Here is a 25,747-nt window from a genome sequence, read left to right as displayed (position 1 = left end):
GGATTACAGGCTTGAGCCACCGCGCCCGGCCGAATGCTAGAAATTTTAAAAGTTACCACTTTCTTATATGGTGCATTGAAATACTACTTCACATCAGTTTTCTCTTTGTGCTTCTGATTTCCTTAGATGTTTGGTAATTCTTTATTCATATTTATCAAATAAGGAAATTAGGAAAACTGGTGTCTACTGAGGTGGCTTACTGCAAGTTCTGTGTGTGTGAGAAAATGAGGACTAATAGTCTTTATTTTTAGCTTTCGTGGGAGCATTGAGGCAAGTAGGGTACCCTCTCCAGTGTCAGAAGAGTTTTCAATTGCAGGAGTTCTGACCCCTCTCAAGGTTACTCACTTTGAGAGGGAGGTAGACCCTAAAAGCAATTTTACCTGTCAAGTCTCAGCCCTTTCACTCCTGCAAACTAGGAGGTCTTGCTTTTTCCTTCCCACTCATCCCTCCCATGGAAATTGGCTCCTGCTGTTTGTAGCAAAATTAATATGAGCCTCATTTCTTTATCTTTTGTATGAAGGAATATGAATTTATCTTTTGTATCTAAATTGTGCAATTTAGTATAAAAGGTGCTAGTTTTAAAATAGAACTGGTAATAAAACACAGTAGCATGGTGCATCTTCTGAATTAGGAGAAGTCTTAATCTGTATTATCACTTCCATATCGCTGCTCATTTAAAATACATTGTCTTGGAAAAGTCAGTAAGTCTTACTTGGGAGGAGAACGGGTACATAGAAGACATTTTGTGACTAAGGATGCAAATTTAGTGACATTCTTAATTGGGAAAAGCATATTATTTTGGAAGACCTTTTTTGTTTTCTGTTGTTTTTGAGACAGGGTCTCTGTTGCCCAGGCTGGAGTGCAGTGGTGCAATCATGGCTCACTGCAGCCTTAACCTCCCCAGCTCAAGCACTCCTCCCACCTCAGCCTCCTAAATAGCTGGGACCATGGATGTGTGCCACAATGCCTGGCTTTTTTTTTTTTTTTTTTTTTGAGACGCTCTTGTTGCCTAGGCTGGAGCGTAATGGCGTGATCTTGGCTTGCTGCAACCTCCGCCTCCTGGGTTCAAGTGATTCTCCCAACTCAGCCTCCTGAGTAGCTGGGATTACAGGTGCCCGCCAACCACACCCAGCTAATTTACGTATTTTTAGTAGAGATGGGGTTTCACCATGTTGGCCAGGCTGGTCTTGAACTCCTGACCTCAGGTGATCTGCCCTCTTCAGCCTCCCAAAGTGCTGGGATTATAGGTGTGAGCCATCATGCCCGGCCAATTTTTTTATTTTTTGGAGAGATGAGGTCTCCCTATGTTGCTGAGACTGGTCTTGAACTGGGCTCAAGGGATCCTCCCACCTTGCCTCCCAGTATGCTGGGGTTACAGGTGTGAGCCACTGCACCTGGCCTGAAAGGCCTTTATGGAAATAGGTTCAGAAAATGTTTTCGCATTTAGTTTCTGAACATTTAAAACTAAACCATTGAGAATTTCTTTTTCCCCATTCTATTTAACAGTTTGCCTTTCTGTCTTGTTATTTTCAGCAAGGCAAAATTTTTGGCAGGTAATGCAACGTCATTTCTTACTGTGGCAGGGATCTCAAACCTACCTTCCAGATTTGATGTTCTGGGGTTTGATGAGATTCCAGGTTAATTTACTTCTGGAATATATTCTATACTTCTATCAACTCAGTGATTAGGGAGTCTGATTTTCTACATAAAGGGAGTCAAACTTCTTGAGTCACTTTGGCTTCAAGATATCAAAACAGTTCTTAATTAGGTTTTGTGATATTAAATATTGACTGATTCCAAAGAAGAAACTGACTTGCAGGGTTACTGGTACCAACAATCTTGGCTAAATTTTTTTTTTTTTTTTTTGTCGACAGGCTGGGGTGCGATGGTGAGATCTCGGCTCACTGTAGCCTCTGCCTCCTGTGTTCAAGTGATTCTCCTGCCTCAGCCTCCCAAATAGCTGGGACTACAGCTCAGCTAATTTTTGTATTTTTAGTATAGACGAGGTTTCACCGCCCGCCTTGGCCTTCCAAAGTGCTGGGATTACAGGTGTGAGCCACTGTGCCCAGCCTAATCTTGGCTGTGGTAACAGTATCTGGCCAGCCACACATACAAATGTACATACATTCATAGATATATACACACATAATAGGAAACTAAAGAGGGAATTAAATCATCTTTAGTAGACCTAGATCTTTCAGTTAAAATTTATGGACATAAAATGCTCTTAATTTCTTATGTCTTTTATTCATATGGCTTTCCCATTCTAACAAGCCTGATCTGTCTTGTATATTCATTTTCCGCATATATTTACAAAGGTATAGGTTGGTGAAGTAAAATACTGTCTGTGCATTAATATAGTTTCCTCATATCAATGACTTAGGTAATTTTTTCAGTTCTAGATGAGACACTGAAAATCTGTTAGTCATTGGGCCATTTGATGGAAGCAGCTATGTACAAACATTTAACCTCTGAGCTTGAGTTTCTTTGTAAAAGATATTTTTTCAGTCTCAATCATATCCTATGAATATAGGATTTGTAGGATCATGTCTTTTTTTTTTTTTTTGGAAAATTCTGCCTAGAGAACTTTTGACGTTATTTCATTCATGCTTTTATGTGGAGATTTATTTTCACAAAAGAATAAATGTTGCATTAAAAAGTAGACTTAATTCACCCTGTAATTTCTTAGATGTATGAACATTTGGTACATTATTTTTGTGATAGCTCTTTGAAGTATGACACTTGAAAGTTGAGGAAGCTAACATTGAAGCCTGTATATTCTTATATTCTGATTCTGAGGAGGAAAACTATCAAGCCCTCATTAGTTCACAAAGCATTATTCCAAGTTATTCCCAACTTCCCTAAATTGCCATGTTAATGCATGAATTGGGAGTTAACCCGAATCACATAGATGTTAGCTAATACATGAATCTACTTTGTGGTAGTAACACAATTTTGAAACGTTTTAGAATAGGTGTTCATATATTCTATGTTTCTTAGTTTTGAAATTCTAGTCAAAATTCTCAATGCTAATAGATGAATGAACCTGATAAGGAAATACAAAACAGTCTAACTGCTAAACCAAACTCCTAGATTTTATTTATGTTGATAATTGTTCTCTAACAATTACAGGGCCACCATATAGTCCAAAATAGCATTGGTGTTCTGATTACCAGTGACTCTGCCCAAGTAAACTGTCTTCATGCTGAAAGCCCACATATTTAATTATCAGTAAAACATTTTAGTGCACCTTTTCTAGTGAGCTTGGTGGTTTTGGAATGATGCCTCTTTTAAGTGGGTTTTCCTACCCCCCCCCCTTTTTTTTTTGAGACAGAGTCTTGCTCGGTTGTGCTCAGGCTGGAGTGCAGTGGTGCTGTCTCGGCTCACTGCAATCTCCATCTCCCGGGTTCAGGTGAGTCTCTCAAGTAGCTGGGATTACAACCAACATGCCTGGCTAATTTTTTGTATTTTAAATAGAAACCAGGTTTCACCATATTGGCCAGGCTGGTCTTGAACTCCCACCTCAGGTGATCACCTGCCCACCTTGGCCTCCCAAGGTGCTATGATTACAGGCATGAGCCACCGCGCCCGGCCTCCCCTCTTTTTAAGAGTTGTTCACAGGATACCAGTGTCCCCATATGAAAATTACATATTTTAAAGATTTAACCCCTATGGCATTAATTACATTTACTTAACCTTGAAAAATCTTGGCACTTTGCCAGGTTATTTCATCATCCATCCTTATTTGCTTTTATTTTCCTTTTTTCTCTGTATACTTGTTTCTTTGATCACATCTACATTACAGTCCCATATCACATCTGTGTGGACTCCTGTTTTAGTGTCAGGGCTTGCTTGATCCCTGTTACGTGCAGTTTTGCATTTCAGCTGTCTGCTGAACACATTCAAGTGCTCTTCTCCATCAGCAACTGTCTCATTAATTTCTCATTTCATATCCAGTCACATTTGATGATTTACTTGAAGAGGCCTGAAATGTCCTCTCTGTCCAAGTCCTGCCAGTCCTTCAGGAAGTTCAAATCTGGCATAACTCCTTATAAATAAGTTCAACTTTTAAGTGGCACATTTAATTTTACTGGTTCTCTACATCTAGCTTCAGAGTCTACAACAGTATTGTCAAATAGAAATGAAATGCAAACCACATATGTAATTTATTTAAAGTTTTATGGTTTGGCCCCAGTTCATCCTTCTAGTGTTATCTTCCATTAATACTGTCTATAAAGAAACTGCCTGCCTTGTGTTTCTTTGGCTCATCTCACAGTTTCTGATGTCTTGAATTCTGCCCCATTTTCTTCAACCAAAATAGGTTAAAGTCATCTTACTATAGGCACATTAGAACTACCAACGGCATATCCCTGCGGAATAAGTACAGTTTGGAGAACATTAAGATAAAAGTCTTGGCTTTGCCTTCTGGGGACAAATAAGGTTATTTGCTGATTTTTCTTCTTTTCTTGGTTTTGTTTTTTTGAGATGGAGTCTCGCTTTGTCACCCAGGCTGGAGTGCAATGGTGCGATCTTGGCTGACTGCAACCTATACCTCCTGGGTTCAAGCTAGTCTTCAACCTCAGCCTCATGAGTAGTTGGGATTACAGGCATGTGCCACCACGCCCAGCTAATTTTTACATTTTTTAGTAGAGACAGGGTTTTGCCATGTTGGCCAGGCCAGTCTCAAACTCCTGACCTCAGGTGATCCGCTCGCCTCAGCCTTCTAAAGTGCTGTGATTATGGGCATGCGCCACTGTGCCCAGCCTTTATTGTGGTATAGGTTTGTGATACAAAAAATTTATCAACCTCTGCTTAAAGATAACTTCAGGAGCAAAAGTATATAGTTTCACTATTGTTTTTTAGACAGGTCTTGCTCTGTTGCCCAGGCTGGGTTGAAGTGGCACCGTCTCGGCTCTCTGCAGCCTCCACCTCTGGGGCTCAAGGGATCTTCCCATCTCAGTCTGGGACCACAGGTGTGTGCCACCACACCCGGCTAATTTTTATTTTTTTTGAGGCAGAGTCTTGCTCTGTTGCCCAGGCTGGAGTGCAGTGGCATGATCTCAGCTCACTGCAACCTCTGCCTCCTGAGTTCAAGCGATTCTCCTGCCTCAGCCTCTCGAGTAGCTGGGACTATAGGTACGCGCCATCATGCTTGGCTAATTTTTGTATTTTTAGTAAAGATGAGGTTTCACCATGTTGCTCAGACTGGTCTGGAACTCCTGACCTCAAGTGATCTACCGGTCTCAGCCTCCCAAAATGCTGGGATTACAGGTATGCGCCACTGTGCTTGGCCCCTAATTTTTGTTGTTGGTTTTTTTCATGTACAGAATTTCACCATGTTGCCTAGGCTGAAAGTCACTGTTTTAAAACATATGATGTCATTTGAAAATCTGATATTTCTATGCTTTGCAATAGCAGGAAACTTCAGAATCATTTAAATTATTACAGCTACCCTTACAGTTTATTTTTTGGCAGTGTGTATCTGGTAATTACAATCTTCTTTCCTCCACCATGGTAAATAATAGTTTCATATGTTGCTTTTCTTTTTTTTTTTTTTGAGACGGAGTCTCGCTCTGTCGCCCAGGCTGGAGTGCAGTGGCCGGATCTCAGCTCACTGCAAGCTCCGTCTCCTGGGTTCACGCCATTCTCCTGCCTCAGCCTCCCGAGTAGCTGGGACTACAGGCGCCCGCCATCTCGCCCGGCTAGTTTTTTGTATTTTAGTAGAGACGGGGTTTCACTGTGTTAGCCAGGATGGTCTCGATCTCCTGACCTTGTGATCCGCCCGTCTCGGCCTCCCAAAGTGCTGGGATTACAGGCTTGAGCCACCGCGCCCAGCCCATATGTTGCTTTTCATGGTAGAAAACACGATGGAACTTGGCAGAGGCTGAAGAGTAAATAGATTTAAACCAATTTAAAAATAATTGTGTTAACATCTGGAAACTCAGTACTTGCAAGGGACTATCTAGATAGGGATATTTGTCATAGGTGTCTTAACTCTGAAGCTACTTAAATGCCCCACAAAAATTGCTCTAGTTCTGCCATCAGTGTTTCTGGGAGCATTCTTAAAGCTTTCTTTTTAGCCACAAGAAATAACTGAAAGCTGATGTTTTTATATATAAGCATTTTTTTTTTTTTGATAGTGATAGAACTGTTCTTTGAATATCTGGGGACAGCAGAGTTCTTAATTGTCTTGAGTACTTAAGGATATATCTTGAATTGTTTCACAAAATAGAAGACCATAGGCCATAACGCTAAAACTTCAGACTGTTTTAGAATCTTGTGTTCATGTGAGTTACAGAAAAATTCAAATGGTAACTGTCTTTGAATATATAAGAGAAATTTTACAATACAAAATTTCAAAATTATTATTCAAGATTTATACTTAGATATTTTATGTTGAGTTTATTTCCTGGATCACCTTACCAAAAGAGGAAAAGTTTATTTTTAGTGAAGGTAAAAATTGATTTTAATTATTTGGTAGCAACCCTTACTAGTAGAGTAAGAGCTGAAGTACCAATATTAGTGATTTTCTGAACCAAGCCTGGTTGCACGGTAGTTTTTAGGACAACAGTGAAGAGCTTTAATTTTTATGTTTTGGGAAATAGCTTGTGAGAGGTAAGAAGGATTGCAGAGTTTTTCCAAAATATTTTATGAAGTTAGTGAAGTCAGTTGAAATCTGTATTTAAACATTTGAAGGGATATATAGTTAACATTTTTTAAATGAAAGGAAACTACTGTCTGCAGTTCAGAAATAAGATGGAGTGTTTTATTTATTTAAGGGGTAATTTTAAAAGGAAACAAAAGCATTGGCCTACAAGCCTACAAGAGAATGATGTTGGATTGTAAGTGCTTTTTCTAATCTTTAATATTCATCAACAGGTGAGTATATTTTCAGTTTCCAAGCAGTTATTAATTTACATTTTCTGAAATAATAACTTAACTTCCTACTTCTCCAAAAGTGAGACTTAAGAGGATGGCTATTTCATCATAAATTAGAAAAATGACTACAAATATGAAATGGTTAAATTTTTTGGTACTAAGATAATGAGACCATCCAGAATTTTATGATCAAAACATGGCTTTTACCCAGGGAGTATCTGTAGTTGAGCCACTGGCTCTATAACATTGTTTGTTCTTTGTATCTTCCCAAAATGGAGGTTTTACCTTATGGCTATAAAAATAAAAGAGGGCTAAATGTGAAAATAATAACTGCATTTTGAACATCTCAGACCCTCCACTCATAAAAATTACTTAATGTTCCTCTTCCTTGAATTACATACTTTCCATTGCAATAAGTTCCTGCTTTGAAAACCAAGGAAAGGAACCTTTTTTGAAGAAGGCAGTTCAGTGGCTTCTTTAACAGGTGTTTTATCCAGAGGTTGATCTGTAGGGATAGGTTGTGGGGGAGAAGAGGGTGTTATGAAACATAAAATTAAGGCTGTAAAAATAACATTAGGGATGTCACAAAAGGCGAAATATAAACCATTATCATTTGAAAAAAGGGAAAAACAGGGCTTTGAAAATGCCTGTCATTTGATAGGAGGCATCTGTAAGGGAGGGACTGAAATGGCTCCCAGGGGTACCATCCTCTTCCCGATATACCTGTGCCATAGAAATAATGACCCTCAACACGTTAAAATGTGGTTTCTTTTTTTTTTTTTTTTTTGACGGAGTCTTGCTCTGTCGGCTGGAGTGCAGTGGCCGGATCTCAGCTCACTGCAAGCTCCGCCTCCCGGGTTCACGCCATTCTCCTGCCTCAGCCTCCCAAGTGGCTTGGATTACAGGCGCCCGCCACCTCGCCCGGCTAGTTTTTTTGTATTTTTTAGTAGAGACGGGGTTTCACCGTGTTCGCCAGGATGGTCTCGGCCTCCCAAAGTGCTGGGATTACAGGCTTGAGCCACCGCGCCCGGCCTAAAATGTGGTTTCTATTCAGGGTCATCAGAATTTAGGCCTAATTTCTGCAATTCGGGTATTCAGCATTACCTTGCAAAATTCATGTACCAACATGAAAAGCATTTTGCTGGTATGGTGGGGAGAATCAGGTTAAGTAGAAGCATTTTGGAAACTCTGCCTAGTACTTCATGACTTCTGAAAATTATAAGCGAAAACAGAGAGAAGTCCTATTCTTTGCTCACATTATTTCCCACAGGCCTTTCCAGATCTTTATAGCTAAAAATTTCCCTTTTGCCATTAACTCATTAAAAAAAAAAAATTACAGTCTTTATGTATAAAACTGCTGCCCTTTATAACATTTTATGTGACTTGTTTGCTTCACTAGACTGTAAGCCTTTGGAGGTCAGAAAAAAATGCATCTAAATTGTTATCTGCCACCACATCTAGCACAGTGCCTTATTACACTTACTTGCTATTCAATAAATATATTCATTAAAATAATGGACATATTACTGGATTGCAGTTTAATGTCTATGAGCCCTTTAAATGCATTATCAAATTTTAAACTTTTTATAGTTTGTCAGTGTACACCTAGCACATATGTGACCTTTGCAGCGTTTATAAAAAATTTACACATTTAATTGTACTGGCTCTCCACAGCTAGCAGAGTCTATAACAGCACTGTGTAGTAGAAATATAATGCAAGCTACATATGTAATTTTAAGGTTTCTAGCTACATTAAAGTAAAAATACATTTAGGCAATTATTTAATTGTAATTTAATATGTAATTTATACATATTAAATTACATTTTATATGTATAAATTTAATATGTAATTGCCTTAAAACATTTAATATGTAATTGCCTTAAAACTAACTTTAATTTACAATTAATACAGTTCTCATGCTAAGTCTTTGACATCTGATAGGTACTTTACACATCACGAGTTAACGAGCCACATTTCAAGTGTTCAGTGGCCACATGTGGCTTCTGACTATTGTATTGGACAGTGCAGATGTAGAACTAGAGCGTAGGCAGTCAGCCTTTCTGGACCTCAGTTTTCCTAGAAATCAGGTATTTAATATGTCATTTTCATTTTAGGTTGTTGTAATCCAAATAAAAACTAATAGGTTTAGCTCACTGTCATGTTCATAAAGCCATAAAATTTGAAAAACATTTTTTGTATTAAGCATTGTACAAAGATATTTAACAGGCACTTTGCAACTTTCCACGCATTTTAGTGCTCCCCCCTCAATTTTATGAAGATAGCCTGTTTTAGAGTTGAGGTTGGAGTGAGATAGATCAAGTTAATCTTGCTAACATGTTGCTAGTAGGAGAGAGAGCTAGTTTCAGAACCAGGGTTGATTGTGGATATTCCATATAACCTCTTGAAAGTTTAAAACTTAACAAGGTTGGGGAAAAAGTTTCGAGCTCTGTGTGTGTAAAGGTGGATTCTACACCATAGGCTAAAGACATTTAATGAAATAAAGGTTATTTCCTTAGATGAGATCCGTAGCGACAAAATTTAAATTTCTTGCTTTAGTTGTGGAAATTCTCTGCCATAAAGAATTTCCTTATGGCAGAAGTTTTTTATGTTGTTTTTCCTTTTCTAATCATAAGAGCAATTTGGAAATTTAAATTGTCTATTATGTAGTTATTCTAATTGCCTCTAAGAAATCAGATGGGAATTAAGTCTTTTAATTGGATATTGTAGTGAGGTCTGATTTGAATAGAACTCAAAACATTTTGTCTTTAAAATATACTGGCTCTTGCTGAAAAGAGTTAATTTCAAAATAAGGCTTTAAAAGGAAGCAAAAATTTTAAACAGAATAAAAGGCAACATAATTTACCAGACAAGTTAATAACTTACATTATTTGTCATGAGATTAGGTTTTTAAAAAGTAATTTACAAAAGTGTAAAGCATTCAAGTCCACAGGAGGCACTTGATACATGTAGATCCACTCAACATACACCTCATATATTTTAGTATAAACAGAATTCAAAGACGCTTAAAAACTGCCAAAGTGAAATTAATAAATGTTTAAATATGTATCTAGAAACACTTTTAAAAAGTGGTAAGCTTTCCTGTGATGTTACACTTTAGTCTTTTAAATGGTTTAGCCACAAACGGAAAAGTGTATTTGTGATATTTAGACAATACCTAATCGTGAGGATCAGTGAAATTGTTTACTTTTATACACCACTGTGGAATTGGTACCACCATTTTGCAAAGCAGTTTGACTATCAAGAATATTTGTTTTTACCCTTTGACCCAGTAATTGTATTAAAGTTGAATCTAAATAATTAGAAATGTGCATAGGTTTATGATCAAGGATGGTAGTATCAGTGGACTTTAGTGGTTAGCAATAATGGAACAAAGGATGGTACATTCTGATAAAGGAAAATAATGCATCATTAAAGATCCATGTTTTTGTAATACGGTAAAATATTGATGAAACTACATATACCATTAAAAAAATTTTTTTCCCCACTTTGAAGGGTAAGATCCTAGGAAAGAGAGATGACAGGCGCAGGCTCTGTCCTTAGAACGTGTTCAAATCCCAGCTTTGTTAGTTTTATGATCCTAAGTTCCTCTGTCTCAGTAATTTACCTGTATAATGATTGAAACTATACTACTGTACCTACACCATGGGGTGAATGCATGAAGGTCAAATTAAAGTGCTTAGTGCCCCGCCTAAGTAAGTTTTAGCGTATTAATAGTCTTCCTGCATCTCTCATTGTAGCAGACAATACAGAAATAAAAATTTAGAAATGTGATGAGTTAGTAAAGGGAAAACCCCATGAGACTCTATAAGAGGGATTTTACCTAATCTGCCAACCTGCCTCGTCCAAGCCTCGGATTTTGGTTGGGTTCCCGAAGCCGGCGTGAATTGAGCTCTACCTTGCCCTTGAGCGCGCAAGAGAGATTTTTGGTTGGTGGGGTGGCGGCCTGGTGAGTTGTATTCTTTATTCTAGGGCTGTTTTACTCGCCACCCACCTAGCCCCAACACGCCCCCTTTAAAATACCGACTCAAAGGCGTCCTCCCATCCCCCTCTCCCTTAGGCGTCACGCAAAGCTCGGACCTGCGCCGACCCGGAACCGAGTGTACGGTGAGGCGCGGAACGTTGCGGGGTCGGGGAAGTGCTACCACCCGCTCCATCCCTGTGCAGGTTCGTATCACGAAGACTACAGTTCCCAGCGGACTCCAGGAGCTCCGGTTACCCCTCAGGCAGCGCCCGGCGGCTACGGGAGGCTGTAGTTTCTTCCGGGCTCGCCACAACCTTCTTCCCTCTCTTCCGCAATACAGGCAGTTACCGGGTCCTGGGGCTGTCCTTTGATTTCTGGAAATGGCCGCTCGCCAGTGTTGTCAGAGTTTCCACGGAAGACTGGGCGCTACTTCGGCCAGGAGGGCGGAGCGGCGAGACGCTAGAGGCCGTGCGCTGGGTGACGACTTCGGGCACGTTCTACGGCCGTTCATCTGGTCGGCTGGGGACGGCGGCCGCGCACGCGCGGCGGGGGGTATTGGGCGTGGGGTTGGGCCCAGCCGGACGCGACCGCAACCTTCGGCGCCTGACTGCCGGTAGGCGGCTGTGTGTGTGCGCCGCCGAGTTAGTGGGGTGGGGACGCGAGGTGTGGATGGGGGCTCGCCTTGACCTCTGGCTTAGCTAGTCGCGCAGCCTCGGCCTCGCAGTTACGGAGATGGTGCCCTGGTTGCGGACGATGGGGGAGAAGCTGAAGCAGCGGCTGCGGCTGGACGTGGGACGCGAGATCTGCCGCCAGTACCCGCTGTTTTGCTTCCTGCTGCTCTGTCTCAGCGCCGCCTCCCTGCTTCTTAACAGGTAACGCCGCAGCGCGGAGCCGGGGCGGCGGCTTTTCTCCGAAGCTGCGGACGCCCGGCCCGTGCTGCTTAACCGTGCGGAAACCGCGTAGCTGCGGGACTAGGGTCCAGTGGGGAGAGCGAGCTCCGCAGGGGAGCGGCCTCGGGGAGCTCGGCCGAGCGTCGGGGCCGGAAGCACAGGCCGGTGGGGTGGGGTTGATTGCCTCCTTTCCCGAGGCTGCTTCGTCTCCTGAGCTACCTTTTTCGCATCCATTTCTCAAAACGAATCTTTCGTCTTCGTTGCTTTTCAAAAGTGAAATCTGTGTGTCGACTCAAATTGAGACTGTACAGTCAAGTCAGCTGACGGAGGAGGGTTCGATCGTAGCCGCAATTTTAGGCAGAGTCCGCACACCTCCAGCGCATTCTTCCATCCCCCCACTCCCCACGCCCTCAGCTTGCCGCTGAAGCTTTTCACGCAGTATTGTTGAATAAAACAGAAGGCCATAAAGATTTGTTGGACAGAAATCAGAAAGCAAAGTGGTACCCGTCGCAACGTCCCTAGAATATTCTTAAGAGGACTTGATGACCCCTCCCCCACCACGAAAAACCTGAAATATTCCGAAAGGTTAAGGTTGGTAAATTCAGTTGACATTTTGAAGTCAGAAGATTCTGCCCTCGAAAGAGACTTGTTTTCCTTAATTTTGCTGTTTCAAGAAATTGTTGGGATGCAGTTGGTAGTAGAGGAGACTTTTCCATTAAAATTAACACCAGATTTCCTTTTGGTGGAAGGAAATCTGAGATAGTTCATTGACAGCATCCGCATACTGTTTTCTCTGATGTTTTGAACAGGCAACCATTCTTAGTCTTTATCTTAAGGTAGTTCATTCCCAAGGATAGCAACAGGGAGGAATGCACAAGGAATTTGGTAACTTCATTTTTCTCCGGCCCGTTATTTGTGACTATGTTGAAGTTAGAGTTCTTCCCTAGAAGTGGCCTTGCTTTCTTGTTGATTCTTGGTTTAAATATTATTGAGCTTAAATAGTAGTTGATGTTTTACTGAGAAGTGTGCTTTGTGATGGTGAGATGTTTGAACTGTAGAAGTGTGGGAGAAGTGGGATCCTTAACAGAGGGAAAACTAATTATTATTTGCTTTCTGTCATCTGAAAGGTATTCCAAGCTAGACTAACAGGTTTAGTACAAAAGAAATGTAAACTTCATATGATTTTTATTTTTTTTGAAATGGGATCTCACTCTCTTGCCCAGGCTGGAGTGCAGTGATGCAGTCTCAGCTCGCTGCAACCACCACCTCCCGGGTTCAAGTGATTCTCATGCCTCAGCCTCCAGAATAGCTGGGACTACAGGTGGGCACCACCATGCCCGGCTAATGTTTTTGTATTTTTAATAGAGACGGGGGTTTCACCATGTTGGCCAGGCTGGTCTGGAACTCCTGATCTCAAGTGATCCACCCAAAGTGCTGGGATTACAGGCGTGAGCCGCAGCACCCAGCCCATGTGATTTAACTTTTGTTCATGGATTCTTACCTACCTCTTTTGGTAATTGGGTCAGTTTAGGTTTCTAAGGTAGGACAGCCTTCTAGTAGGAGCAGGTTGAACTAGATTTCTGAGGTCATCTACTTATGGTCATAACATTGAGTGTTATGTGTTATTAAAAAGTCATAGGATGCCATCTGATCTGTATACCATCTAACCTGTACCCTGTATTTCTTTTATGCAGAGAAGGTAGGAAATACACGTAAATGTTACTTGAGTGGTTGGGTGTGTGAGTGAAGCTGTTTTTGCATATGTTTTGATGTTTTCCATTTATTCCTGCTGTAGTCAGCAAAAGTGATTTTAAATACTGTAGAACTGTCTTGAATAAAGCAATGATTACATATCCCTTTTGCAGGAAAAATCTTTTGGAAGGTGCCGGATGGTGTATGTAGCATGCTTTTCAGTGTATATGTGTGATTAAAAAAGAAACTTACGTGTGTATTCATGTACACACACACACACACAGATGATAAGAGTATCTCTGAAATGTTGTTATACAAGAAAACATGGGCCCTTCTGAGATGGGGTATACTAGGTACATCTATTCTGAAATAAAAAATAATTTTATATGAAGTTGATCCTTGAACAGTGCAAAGATTAGGGCCACTGACCCCTATGAAGTCAGAAATCCGAGTGGAACACCATGGGATCCATACAAAGTATCACTAATGATACTGGGAGTACTCCCGAGAAGCAGAGAAAAGTAATGACATTACAGAAAAAGCGGAAATGCTTGATATGTACTACGGATTGAGGTTTGCAGCTGTGATTGCTTGCCATTTCAAGATAAATAAATTGAGTGTAAGGACCGTTGTGAAAAAAGAAAAAGAAATTCATGAAACCATTGCTGCAGCTATGCCAGTAGGTGTGAAAACTTTGTACTTTTTGCAAAATACCTTTTTATGTTGTATTGAAAATTTAGTTTTTATGTGGGGGCTGAATTGCTATGAGAAAGGCGTACATATAGACTAATGCTATTCAAAAACAAGTGAAGTCATTGTATAACAGCTTAAAGCAAAAGGAAGGAGAAGGATCTAAAACTGGATAATTTAATGCCAGCAAAGGATAGTTTGATAATTTTAGGAAGAGGTCTGGCTTGAAAAATGTCAAGAGAACCAGAGAAAAAGCCTCTGCTGACCAAGAGGCAGCAGATGAATTCCCAAACACCATTCAGAAAATCACTGAGGAGAAAGTATTAAATACATCTTCCTGAACGCGTGTTTTTTTTTTTTTGTGAAAGCAAGTTTATTAAGAAAGCAAAAGATTAAAAGAATGGCTACACCATAGGCAGAGCAGCCCTGAACAGGCTTTTAATGCTGATGAAAGTGACCTGTTTTGGAAAAAATGTCACAAAGGACATTTATTAGTAAGGAAGAGAAATGAGCACCAGGATTTAAGGCAGGAAGATATACGCTAATTCTACTGTTTTATGGACATGCAGTTGGGTTCCTCGTCTATGAAGTGTCTAACCCCTTAGCTTTGAAGGAAAAAGCTGCTAGTCTTTTGGTTATATAGGAAGGCCTGGACAACAAGAACCTTTCTTTCTGAATTAATTTCATTGATGCTTTGTCCCTGAAGTCAGGAAGTACCTTGCCAGCAGGGACTGCCTTTGAAAATTCTTTTGATACTGGACTATGCCTCTGGCCAACCAGAACCCCATGAGTTCAACACCAAAGGCATGGAAGTGGTCTACTTGTCCCCAGACACAATATCTCTAATTCAGCCTCTAAATCCAGGGGGTCATAAAGACCTTTAAGGCATTACACATGGTACTCTGTGGAAAGGATTGTCAGTGCTGTGGAAGAGAACTCCAGTAGAGAGCACATCATGAAAGTTTGGAAGGGTTACACCATTGAAGATGCAGTCATTGTTATAGAAAAAGCCGTAAAAGCCATCAGGCTTGAAACAGTAAATTACTGGTGGAGAAACTACACCCAGGTGTTGTGCATGACCTCACAGGATTTACAGCAGAGCCAATCAAGGAAATCATGAAAGAGATTGTGGATATGACAAAAAGGTCTTTCAGGATAAGGATCTTAGAGAAATTCAAGAGCCAGTAGACATCACACCAGAGGAATTAACAGAATACAACTTGATAAAGATGAGTGCTTTGGAACTGGTGCTAGACAATGAGGAAGAGGACTTTGAAGAAACAGTGCCAGGGGCCAAATGCAGTGGCTCATACCTGTAATCCCAGTGCTTTGGGAGGCCAAGGTGGATGGCTCACTTGAGCCCAGGAGTTCAAGCCTAGGTAACACGGTGAAACCTCATCTCTACAAAAAATACAAAAAATTTAGCTGGATGTGGAGGTACACATCTGTAGGCCCAGCTACTCGGGGGGCTGAGGTGGGGAAAATCAGTTGAGCCTGGGATGACAGAGTGAGACTATCTCAAAAAAAAAAAAAAAAAAAAAAAAAAGCAGTGGTGCCAGAAAACAAACTGACAGTAGACAATCTGGCAGAAGATTTTCAATTATCAAGACTGCTTTTGACTTCTTTTATGACGTGGACCCTTCTATGATACTGGCACTGAATCTAAAGCAAATGGTAGAAGAAAGATCGGTACTATATAAAAATGTTTTTAGAGAAATGAAACAGCAAAAAAGTCGGGCAGAAATTATGATGTATTTTCATAAAATCGAGTGTGCCTGCCACTTCTGCATCCCCCTCTACCTCTTTCGCCCCTGCAATTCCTCAGACAGCAAGATCAGCCCCTCCTCTTCAGCCTACCCAATGTGAAGACAATGAAGATGAAGACCTTTATGATGATCCACTTCCACTTAATAGTAAATATATTTTCTCTTCCTTATGATATTCTTAATAGCATTTGTTTTCTCTAGCTTACATCATTGTAAGAATACAGTATATAATACATATACAAAGTAAGTACTAATTAACTGTTACTGTATTGGTAAGGCTTTTAGTTAATAGTAGACTATTAGGAGTTAAGTTTTGGGGGAGGAAAAAGTTGTATGTGGATTGTTGACTGCAGGGAGACCAATGTTTCTATAATGTCTTTATCAGACTTAGGAATTAAAATTATATTAGCCCTTTTATTTATTTTTTTGAGACATTCTCACTCCATCACCCAGACTAGACAGTGGCATGATCTTGGCTCACTGCAACCTCCACCTCCTGGGCTCAAGCAGTCCTCTTACTTCAGCCTCCCAGTAGCTGGGACTGTAGGCTGAACTAATTTTTTAAGTTTTTTTGTGTACAGACAAGGTCTCACTATATTAACCAGGCTGGTTCCAAAAACTCCTGACCTCAGGAGATGCACCTGCCTCTGCCTCCCAAAGTCCTGGGATTACAGGTATGAGCTGGCATGCCTGGCCTAGCCCTTTAAATGAACAGTTCCCCCGCCCCCTTTGAAACAGTTTGTATAAGGTAGGTATCTATTTCGTGAAAGTTTGGTAAAACCATTTGGGCCAGGGGCCTTTTATTGGTAACCAGGATTCTAATCACTATTTTAATTTCTTTAATGATAATTGCTCTGTTCAAACTCTCTAGTTTTTCACTTACTAGTTGCTAGCATTTTTATCTTTTAAAAAATTTATTTAAGGTGGAATGTGGTGGCTCATGCCTGTCATTCTAGCACTTTGGGAGGCCAAGGTGGAAGGATCACTTGAGCCCAGAAGTTTGAGATCATCTTGGGCAACATGGCAAAATCCCGTCTCTCCAAACAAGTAGTTGGGCATGGTGATGTGTACCTGTAGTCCCAGCTACCCAGGTGGCTGAGGTGGGAGGATCACTTACTTGAGCCTAAGAGGTCGAGGCTGCAGTAAGCTCTGATCACGTACTTGCATTCCAGCCTGGGGTGACAGAGCGAGACTGTCTCAAAAAACATTATTTAAAGTTATTTTATATAGGTTTTCCATTTATTAACATATAGTTGCTCATAGTCTTATTTTTTATTTCAGTATAGATATGGTTACTTTTTTCATTCTGTGTTTTATATATTTGTATCCTTGATCTGTCTTGCTAGAGGTTTATCTTTTTAATTAACTTTTGATTTTGAAAATTTCCAAGCATATGAGTGTAAAATACTTACAAGCACCCATTACTCAACTTTAACAACTATCCATATTTTGCCGCATTTTTTTTTGCCTAATCTTTTTTTTTTTTTTTTTTTTTGAGACGGAGTCTCGCTCTGTTGCCTGGGCTGGAGTGCAGTGGCCGCATCTCAGCTCACTGCAAGCTCCGCCTCCCGGGTTCCCGCCATTCTCCTGCCTCAGCCTCCCGAGTAGCTGGGACTACAGGCGCCCACCACCTAGCCCGGCTAGTTTTTTGTATTTTTTAGTAGAGACGGGGTTTCACTGTGTTAGCCAGGATGGTCTCGATCTCCTGACCTCGTGATCCGCCCGTTTCGGCCTCCCAAAGTGCTGGGATTACAGGCTTGAGCCACCGCGCCCGGCCCTTAATCTTTTTAAGAAACATCTTGTAGAGCTTGGTGAGGTGGCGCATGTCTGTAATTCTAGCTCTCTGGGAGGTGTAGGTGGGAGGATCACTTGAGGCCAGGAGTTGGAGACGAACCTGGGCAACATAGAAAAATGCTATCCCTTTCTCTCTCTCTCTCTTTTTGAGATGGAGTCCCACTTTGTCGCTTAGGCTGGAGTGCAGTGGCATGATCTTTGCTCATTGCAATCTCCACCTCCTCGGTTCAAGGGATTCTTGTGCCTCAGCCTCCCAAGTAGCTGGGATTACAGGCATGCACCATCATGCCTGGCTAATTTTTGTGTTTTTACTAGAGACTCCCAACATGGGGTTTTGCCATGTTGGCCAGGCTGGTCTGAAATTCCTGACCTCAAGTGAGCTGCCCACCTCAGCCTCCCGAAGTGCTGGAATTACACACCTGGCCAGAAAGACCCTGCCTCTACCAGAAAAAGAAAAAGAAAAAGAAAAAGAAAAAAAAAATAGCCAGCCTATGGTCCTAGCTACTTGGGAGGCTTAGGTGGGAGGATTGCTGGAGCCAAGAGTTGAAGGCTACAGTGAGATATGATTGTGCCCCGACACTCCAGCCTGGGTGACAGAGCAAGACCCTGTCTTTATAAAAGATAGAAATTAAAAAAAAAATCACTTCTATACAAAACTATAATATTACAAAATTAACAATAATTGGTTAATATCATCTAATAACTACTCCATAAGAAAATTTTCCTTGTTGAGTGAAAATGTATAGTGCAGTTGTTCTAATTGGTATCTAAACAAGTTCTACTCCTATTTGGTTGCTACATCTCAAGCTTTTCTAAATGTCTTATCTAGAATAAGGGTTGACACATTTTTTTCTGTAAAGTGTTAGGTAGTAAACATTTTAGGCCTTGTATACCATGCTAGGTCTCTGTTGCGTATTCTTCTTTTTAAAAAAACCCTTTAAAAATGTAAAACCTTTCTTAGTATGAGGGGTATACAAAAACAGGTATACTTTGGCCCACAGGCCATCATTTGTCAGCTGCTGATCTGGAAGGTCCCTCCTCACCATTTCTTTCTCCTTCACATTGACTTGTTGAGGAAACTGGATCATTTGTTCACATTCTGGATTTTGTTGATGGTTTCCTTGTAGTGTCTTGTTTTTTAATCCTCACATTTGTATTTTTGGTAGTCAGAGTGTTTGATCTATAGGCTCAATTGGATGTAGTTTTGGTTTTTTTTTTTTTCCGTGGGGGGAGTGGTGCAAGTGGGGGAGTGGTGCAAGAAGACTTTAGTGATGCCATGTACATTCCATTGCATCACATCAGTGGATATGTAAGATGGGGTTGCTTCATTTTTAATGGATTCAGTTAATGTCAGCTGATAATGTGTCCAACAAACTTACTCTTTGGTTTTACCATTTATTTATTTCCTGAATCAGTTACGTAATTATGGGTTACAACATGGTTATTCTCTAATTCTTTCATTTCTTCTGTATTTTTAAGTTTGAATTCTTTTTTGTAGAATTGCTTTACTCCATCCATTAGGTCTATTTAGTTATTCTGATAGGCAGTTCAAATTGGAAAAGTAGGATAAGTGATTATTCTTTATCAATTTTTAGAGTAATAATTGGTACCCTACTAACCTCCCTTAGTATCTAGTTAGAAGTTTGGTTGTTTTATTAATTTTTCCAGAGAATTAGCTTATATTTTGTTAATTTGTCATTGTTGTCTATTTTGTTGATTTCTGCTCTTGACTATTTCCTTCCTTTTCGTGTGATTGGATTTATTGTTTTTCCCCCCAAGTTTCTGAATGCTTAGCTTTTTGGTTTTCAGTGGTTTTTTTTGTTGTTGTTTGTTTTTTTTTCATTATACTTTAAGTTCTGGGATACATGTGCAAAACGTGCAGGTTTGTTACATGGGTATACACATGCCATGGTGTTTTGCTGCATCCATCAACCCATCATCGACATTAGGTATTTCTCCTAATGCTATCCCTCCCCTAGTCCCCTACTCCCCAACAGGCCCTGGTTTGTGATATTCCCCTCCCGTGTCTATGCGTTCTCATTGTTCAACTCCCGCTTACAAGTGAGAACATGTGGTGTTTGGTTTTCTGTTCCTGTGTTAGTTTGCTGAAAATGATGGTTTCTAGCTTCATCCATGTTCCTGAAAAGGACATGGAACTCACCCTTTTTTATGGCTGCCTAGTATTTCATGGTGTATATGTGCCACATTTTCTTTATCCAGTCTATCATTGATGGGCATTTGGGTTGGTTCCAAGTCTTTGCTATTGTGAATACTGCTGCAGTGTCTTTATATGCGTGCATGTGTCTTTATAGTAGAATGATTTATAATCCTTTGGGTATATACCCAGTAATGGGATTGCTGGGTCAAATGGTATTTGTGGTTCCAGATCCTTGAGGAATCGCCACACTGTCTTCCACAATAGTTGAACTAATTTACACTCCCGCCAACAGTGTAAAAGTGTTCCTGTTTCTCCACATCCTCTCCAGCATCTGTTGTTTCCTGACTTTTTAATGATTGCCATTCTAACTGACCTGAGATAGTATCTCATTGTGGTTTTGATTTGCATTTCTCTAATGACCTGTGATGATGAGCTTTTGTTCATATGTTTGTTGGCTGCATGAATGTCTTCTTTTGAGAAGTATCTGTTTGCATCCTTTGCTCACTTTTTGATGGGGTTGTTTTTTTCTTGTAAATTTGTTTGACTTCCATGTAGAATCTGGATATTAGCCCTTTGTCAGATGGATAGATTGCAGAAATTTTCTCCCATGCTGTAGAAATTTTCTCCCATCCATTGCCTCTTCACTCTGATGATAGTTTCTTTTGCTGTGCAGAAGCTCTTTAGTTTAACTAGACCCCATTTGTCAATATTGGTGTTTGTTGCCATTGCTTTTGGTGTTTTAGTCATGAAGTCTTCGCCTATGCCTATGTGCGGAATGGTATTGCCTAGGTTTTCTTTTAGGGTTTTTATGGTTTTAGGTCTTACATGTAAGTGTTTAATCCATCTTGAGTTAATTTTTGTATAAGGTATAAGGAAGGGGTCCAGTTTCAGTTTTCTGTGTATGACTAGCCAGTTCTCCCAACACCGTTTATTAAATAGGGAATCCTTTCCCCATTTCTTGTTTTTGTCAGGTTTGTCAAAGATCAGATGGTTGTAGATATGTGGCGTTATTTCTGAGGCCTCTGTTCTGTTCCATTGGTCTGTATCTCTGTTTTGGTACCAGTACCTTGCTGTTTTGGTTATGGTAGCCTTGTAGTATAGTATGAAGTTAGGCAGTGTGATGTCTGCAACTGTGTTCTTTTAGCTTAGGATTGTCTGGCTATATGGGCTCTTTTTTGTTTCCATATGAAATTTAAAGTAGTTTTTTTTCTAATTCTGTTAAGAAAGTCAATGGTAGCTTGATGGGGATAGGATTGAATCTACAAATTACTTTGGGCAGTATGGTCATTTTCACGATATTGATTCTACCTATCCATGAGCATGGAATGTTTTTGCATTTGTTTGTGTCCTCTCATATTTCCTTGAGCAGTGGTTTGTAGTTCTTCTTGAAGAGGTACTTCACATCCCTTGTAAGTTGGATTCCTAGGTATTTTATTCTTTTTGTAACAATTGTGAATGGGAGTTCACTCATGATTTGGCTCTCTGTTTGTCTGTTACTGGTATATAGTAATGCTTGTGATTTTTGCACATTGATTTTGTATTCTGAGACTTTGCTGAAGTTGCTTATCAGCTTAAGTTGATTTTGGGCTGAGACGATGGTGTTTTCTAAATATACAATCATGTCATCTGCAAACAGAGACAATTTGACTTCATCTCTTCCTATTTGAATACCATTTATTTCTTTCTCTTGCCTGATTCCCCTGGCCAGAACTTCCAATACTATGCTGAATAGAAGTGGTGAGAGAGGAGATCCTTGTGTTGTGCCGATTTTCAAGGGAATGCTTCCAGTTTTTGCCCATTCAGTATGATAATGGCTGTGGGTTTGTCATAAATAACTCTTACTATTTTGAGATACATTCCATCAATACCTAGCTTATTGAGTTTTTAGCATGAGGGTGTGTTGAATTTTATCAAATGCCTTTTCTGCATCTAGTGAAATAATGATGTGGTTTTTGTGATTGTTTCTGTTTATGTGATGGATTATGTTTATTGATTTGTGTATGTTGAACCAGCCTTGCATTCCAGGGATGAAATTGACTTGATCATGGTGGATGTGCTGCTGGATTCGATTTACCAGTATTTTTTTGAGGATTTTTGCATCAATATTCATTAGGGATATTGGCCTGAAATTTTTTTTTTTGTTGTGTCTGCTAGGTTTTGGTATCAGGATGATGCTGGACTCATAAAATGAGTTTGGGAGGAGTTCCTGTTTTTCTGTTGTTTGGAATAGTTTCAGAAGGAATGGTACCAGCTCCTCTTTGTACCTCTGGTAGAATTTGGCCGTGAATCATCTGGTCTTTGGTGTTTTTTGGTTGGTAGGCTGTTACTGCCTCAATTTCAGAACTTGTTATTGGCTTATTCAGGGATTTGACTTCTTCCTGGTTTAGTCTTGGGAGGGTATCCAGGAATTTATCCATTTCTTGTAGATTTTCTGGTTTATTTGAGTAGAGGTGTTTATAGTATTCTCTGATAGTAGTTTGTGTTTCTGTGGGATCAGTGGCGATATCCCCTTTATCATTTTTTATTGTGTCTATTTGATTCTTCTCTCTCTTCTTTATTAGTCTGACTAGTGGTCTATTTTGTTAATATTTTCAAAAAAAAAAAACCCAAAAAACAAAAAACCAGCTCCTGCATTCATTGCTTTTTTGAAGTTTGTGTGTGTGTGTGTGTCTGTCTCCTTCAGTTCTGGTTTTCAGTGTTCTTTATGACAGATGAATATAGGGTTTTTCCCTTTTCTTTCCGATTGAAGAGCTACCTTTAACATTTCTTGTAGAGTTGGTCTGGTGTTCATGAGATCCCTCAACTTTTGTTTGCCTGGGAAAGTCCTTATTTCTCCTTCATGTTTGAAGGATATTTTTGTTGGAAATACTATTCTAGGGTGAAAGTTTTTATCCTTCAGCACTTTAAATGTGTCATGCACTTTATGTCGTATGTCTTTCCTGGCCTGTAAGGTTTCCAGTGAAAAATCTGGTGCCAGATGCATTGGAACTCTATTGTATGTCGTTTGTTTCTTTTTTCTTGGTGCTTGTAGGATCCTTTCTTTATCCTTGACCTTTGGGAGTTTAATTATTACATTCCTTCAGATAGTCTTCCTTAGGTTAAATCTCCTTGGCGTTCTTAATCTTCTTGTACTTGAATATTGATACCTTTCTCTAGGTTTGGGATGTTCTCTGTTATTATCCTTTTGAATAAACTTTCTACCCTGCTCTCTCTACCTCCTCTTTAAGGCCAGTAACTCTTAGATTTGCCCTTTCAAGGCTATGTTTTCGATCTTTTAGATGTGTTTTGTCATTTTGTTCTTTTGTCTTTTCTGTGTATTTTCAAATAGTCTGTCTTCAAGGTTAGTAACTCTTTCTACTACTTGATCACTTCTACTGTTGAGACTCTAATGCATTCTTCTGTATGTCAGTTGCATTTTTGAACTCCAGAACTTCTGCTTGATTCTTTTATTTCAATTTCTTTGTTAAATTTATCTGATAGGATTCTTTATTCCTTCTCTGTGTTATCTTGAATTTCTTTGAGCTTCCTTAATACAGCTATTTTGAATTCTCCATCTGAAAGGTCACATATCTTTGTTTCTCCAGGACTGGTCCCTTGTGCTTTATTTAGTTTGGTGGGCCGTGCATGGTCTTGATGCTTGTGGATGTTTTTCAGTGTCTGGGTATTGAAGAATTATTTGTTGTAGTGTTTGCATTCTGGACTTGTTTGTATCCTGTCCTTGGGAAGCCTTTCCTGATATTTGAAGGGATTTGGGTATCATCTACGTTTTTGGTCACTGCAGCCGTATTTGCATTAAGGGGTAATGCAAGCCCAGTAAACGCTGTGGTTCTTACAGACTCACAGAGCTACCTCCTTGGTGGTCTTGGATAAGATCTGGGAGAATTCTGTGGATTACAAGGTAGAGTCTCCTGTTCTCTTCTCTGACTTTCTCCCAATCAAATGGAGTCTCTTTGCTGAGCTGCCTGGAGCTGGAGGAGGGGTGACACAAATAACCCTTTGACCACCACCAGTAGGAGTGTGCTGAGTCAGACCTGAAGCCAGCACAGGCGCTCGGTCTCATCCAAGGCCCACTATAACCACTATCTGGCTACTGACTATGTTAGGGCTCTATAATCAGCAGGTGGTGAAGCCAGCCAGGCTTGTGTCCTTGCCTTCAGGGTGGCCCTGGATATGGGGTGGGTCCAAAGATGCCATCCAGGAGCCAGGACCAGGAGTTGGAAACCTAGAAATCTACCTGGTACTTTATTCTACTGTGGCTGAGCTGGCACCTATACCACAAGACAAAATCCTTACCACTCTTTTCCCCAGGCAGAAGAGTCTCTCCCCGTGTCAACTACCACCATAAGCCCATGGGAGTGCTGCTAGACTCTTACCAATCTAACTACTACTGTCAATGTTTACTTAATGCCCAAAGCCTCTTTATTCAGCTTGTGAATGGTGCCAGGCCTGCAACTCACCCTTCAGGGCAGTGGGCTCCCCTTTGGCCCAGGGTAGGTCTAGAAATGGCATCTAGGAGCCAAAGCCTGGAACTGGGGACCCCAAAAGCCCTCTTGGTCCTCTACCCCACTGGCCAAGCTGGTACCTGAGCTGTAAGACAGCATCCCCTTTACCTGTTCTTCTGCTTTTTTGAAGCAGAAGTCGTCTCTCTTTGTAGCCATCAGAGCAGTGAATGTGCTAGACACATCTGAGGCCAGCATATCTCAGAGTCTTACCCAAGACCTACTGTGTGACTGCCTGGTTACAGCTGCTGTTTTATTCAGAGTCCAAGGTCTCTTTAGTCAGCAGATGATGAATCTGCCAGGATGGGTCCTTCCTTTAAAGGCAGTGGGTTTCCTTCTGGCCCAGGGTGTGTCTAGAAGTGTTGTCTGGGAGCTAGGACCTGGAATGAGGGCCTCATTACTCTGCCCAGTTCCCTGTCTTCCTGTCCCTAAGGTGGTATCCAAGTTGAAAGACAAAGTTGTCTTTACTTTCCCCTCTCCTCTCATCAAGCAGACGGAAAGGGTCTCTTTTGGACCTGCAAGCTGCGCTGCCTGGGACTTGGAGAGGGGTTTCACAAGCCTTCCCTTAGCTGCCCTGGCTGATGTCTCACTAGTTCACATGCCCTCCAAGTCTACTGGCTTTGAGCCCCAGCACAGCAGTAGGACTTGCCTAGGCGTTATAGTCCTTGTGGCCTAGACTGCCTTTCAGGTTTACTAAAGACCTTTCAAATTTATTTAAGAAGGATTGCTGAAACTCAGGTTTGGACTACTGGGATGAGTGGTTGCCTTCTGGCCTGGACATATGTAAATGCCCCCTTTCTGGGCATCAGCTAAGTTCTTCCTGGTGTTGGCAGCACTGAGTTTCAGTGCAAATTCTCACAATTGCTGTGTTGTCCCTCCCTCAAGCCATGTGCTTTCCTTTGCCATGTGGCCACTTCTGGGGGCTGGAGAAGGGGTATTGGCAATTTCAGGATTGCCGTTGCTACCCTCTTCCATGCCTCTTTCAGCAATATGAACTTAAAATCATGTACTGTGATCAGTCACCTGGTTTTTGGTTCTTAAATGAAAGGGTTTTTTTTGTTTAGATAGTTAAATTTGGTGTTCCTGTGGGAGGATGATCAGAGGCTTCTATTTGGCTATCTTATTCTTCCTCTCTCTCTCCTTATGATTCTTTTGTTTACTTTTTTTGCTGTTTGCTTGGCTATCATTTCAGTTATCTCTGTAGGGAACAGGTATTTTTCTTGCCCATGCCTGTCACCTGGCTCTTGTCCTCTTTGGGGTTGGTCACTTGGGTGATGATGGCCAGGCCGTCTGTGGGTATGTGGGATGCCAGCTATTGACCTCTGAAATCTTTTTTTTTTTTTTTTTAGACAGAGTCCCGCCCTGTCAGCCCGTCACCTGGGTATTAAGCCCAGGT

General features: G+C 40.7%; 1 protein-coding gene across 4 annotated transcripts in view; it reads left to right on the top strand.

The window, feature by feature from the left end:
- The first annotated feature begins 10,128 nt into the window (after positions 1-10,128).
- The window catches only part of SNX14 (sorting nexin 14), a 98,764-nt gene continuing 83,145 nt past the window's right edge, over positions 10,129-25,747 (top strand). For 3 of the 4 annotated variants that reach the window (XM_011953499.1, XM_011953498.1, XM_011953497.1), the window contains exon 1: positions 11,148-11,734. In XM_011953499.1, the coding sequence (XP_011808889.1) occupies positions 11,595-11,734 (140 nt within the window). In that variant the 5' untranslated portion in view covers positions 11,148-11,594. Of the gene's footprint in view, positions 11,735-25,747 lie in introns of all 4 variants that reach the window. The other variant, XM_011953495.1, reaches the window with a different exon arrangement.

This window comes from Colobus angolensis, unplaced genomic scaffold, assembly GCF_000951035.1.
Source record: "Colobus angolensis palliatus isolate OR3802 unplaced genomic scaffold, Cang.pa_1.0 Scaffold362, whole genome shotgun sequence".
Classification (NCBI taxonomy): domain Eukaryota; kingdom Metazoa; phylum Chordata; class Mammalia; order Primates; family Cercopithecidae; genus Colobus; species Colobus angolensis.
The sequence above is the reverse complement of the archived record's forward strand: the minus strand, read 5'-3'. Positions and strand labels throughout refer to the sequence as shown.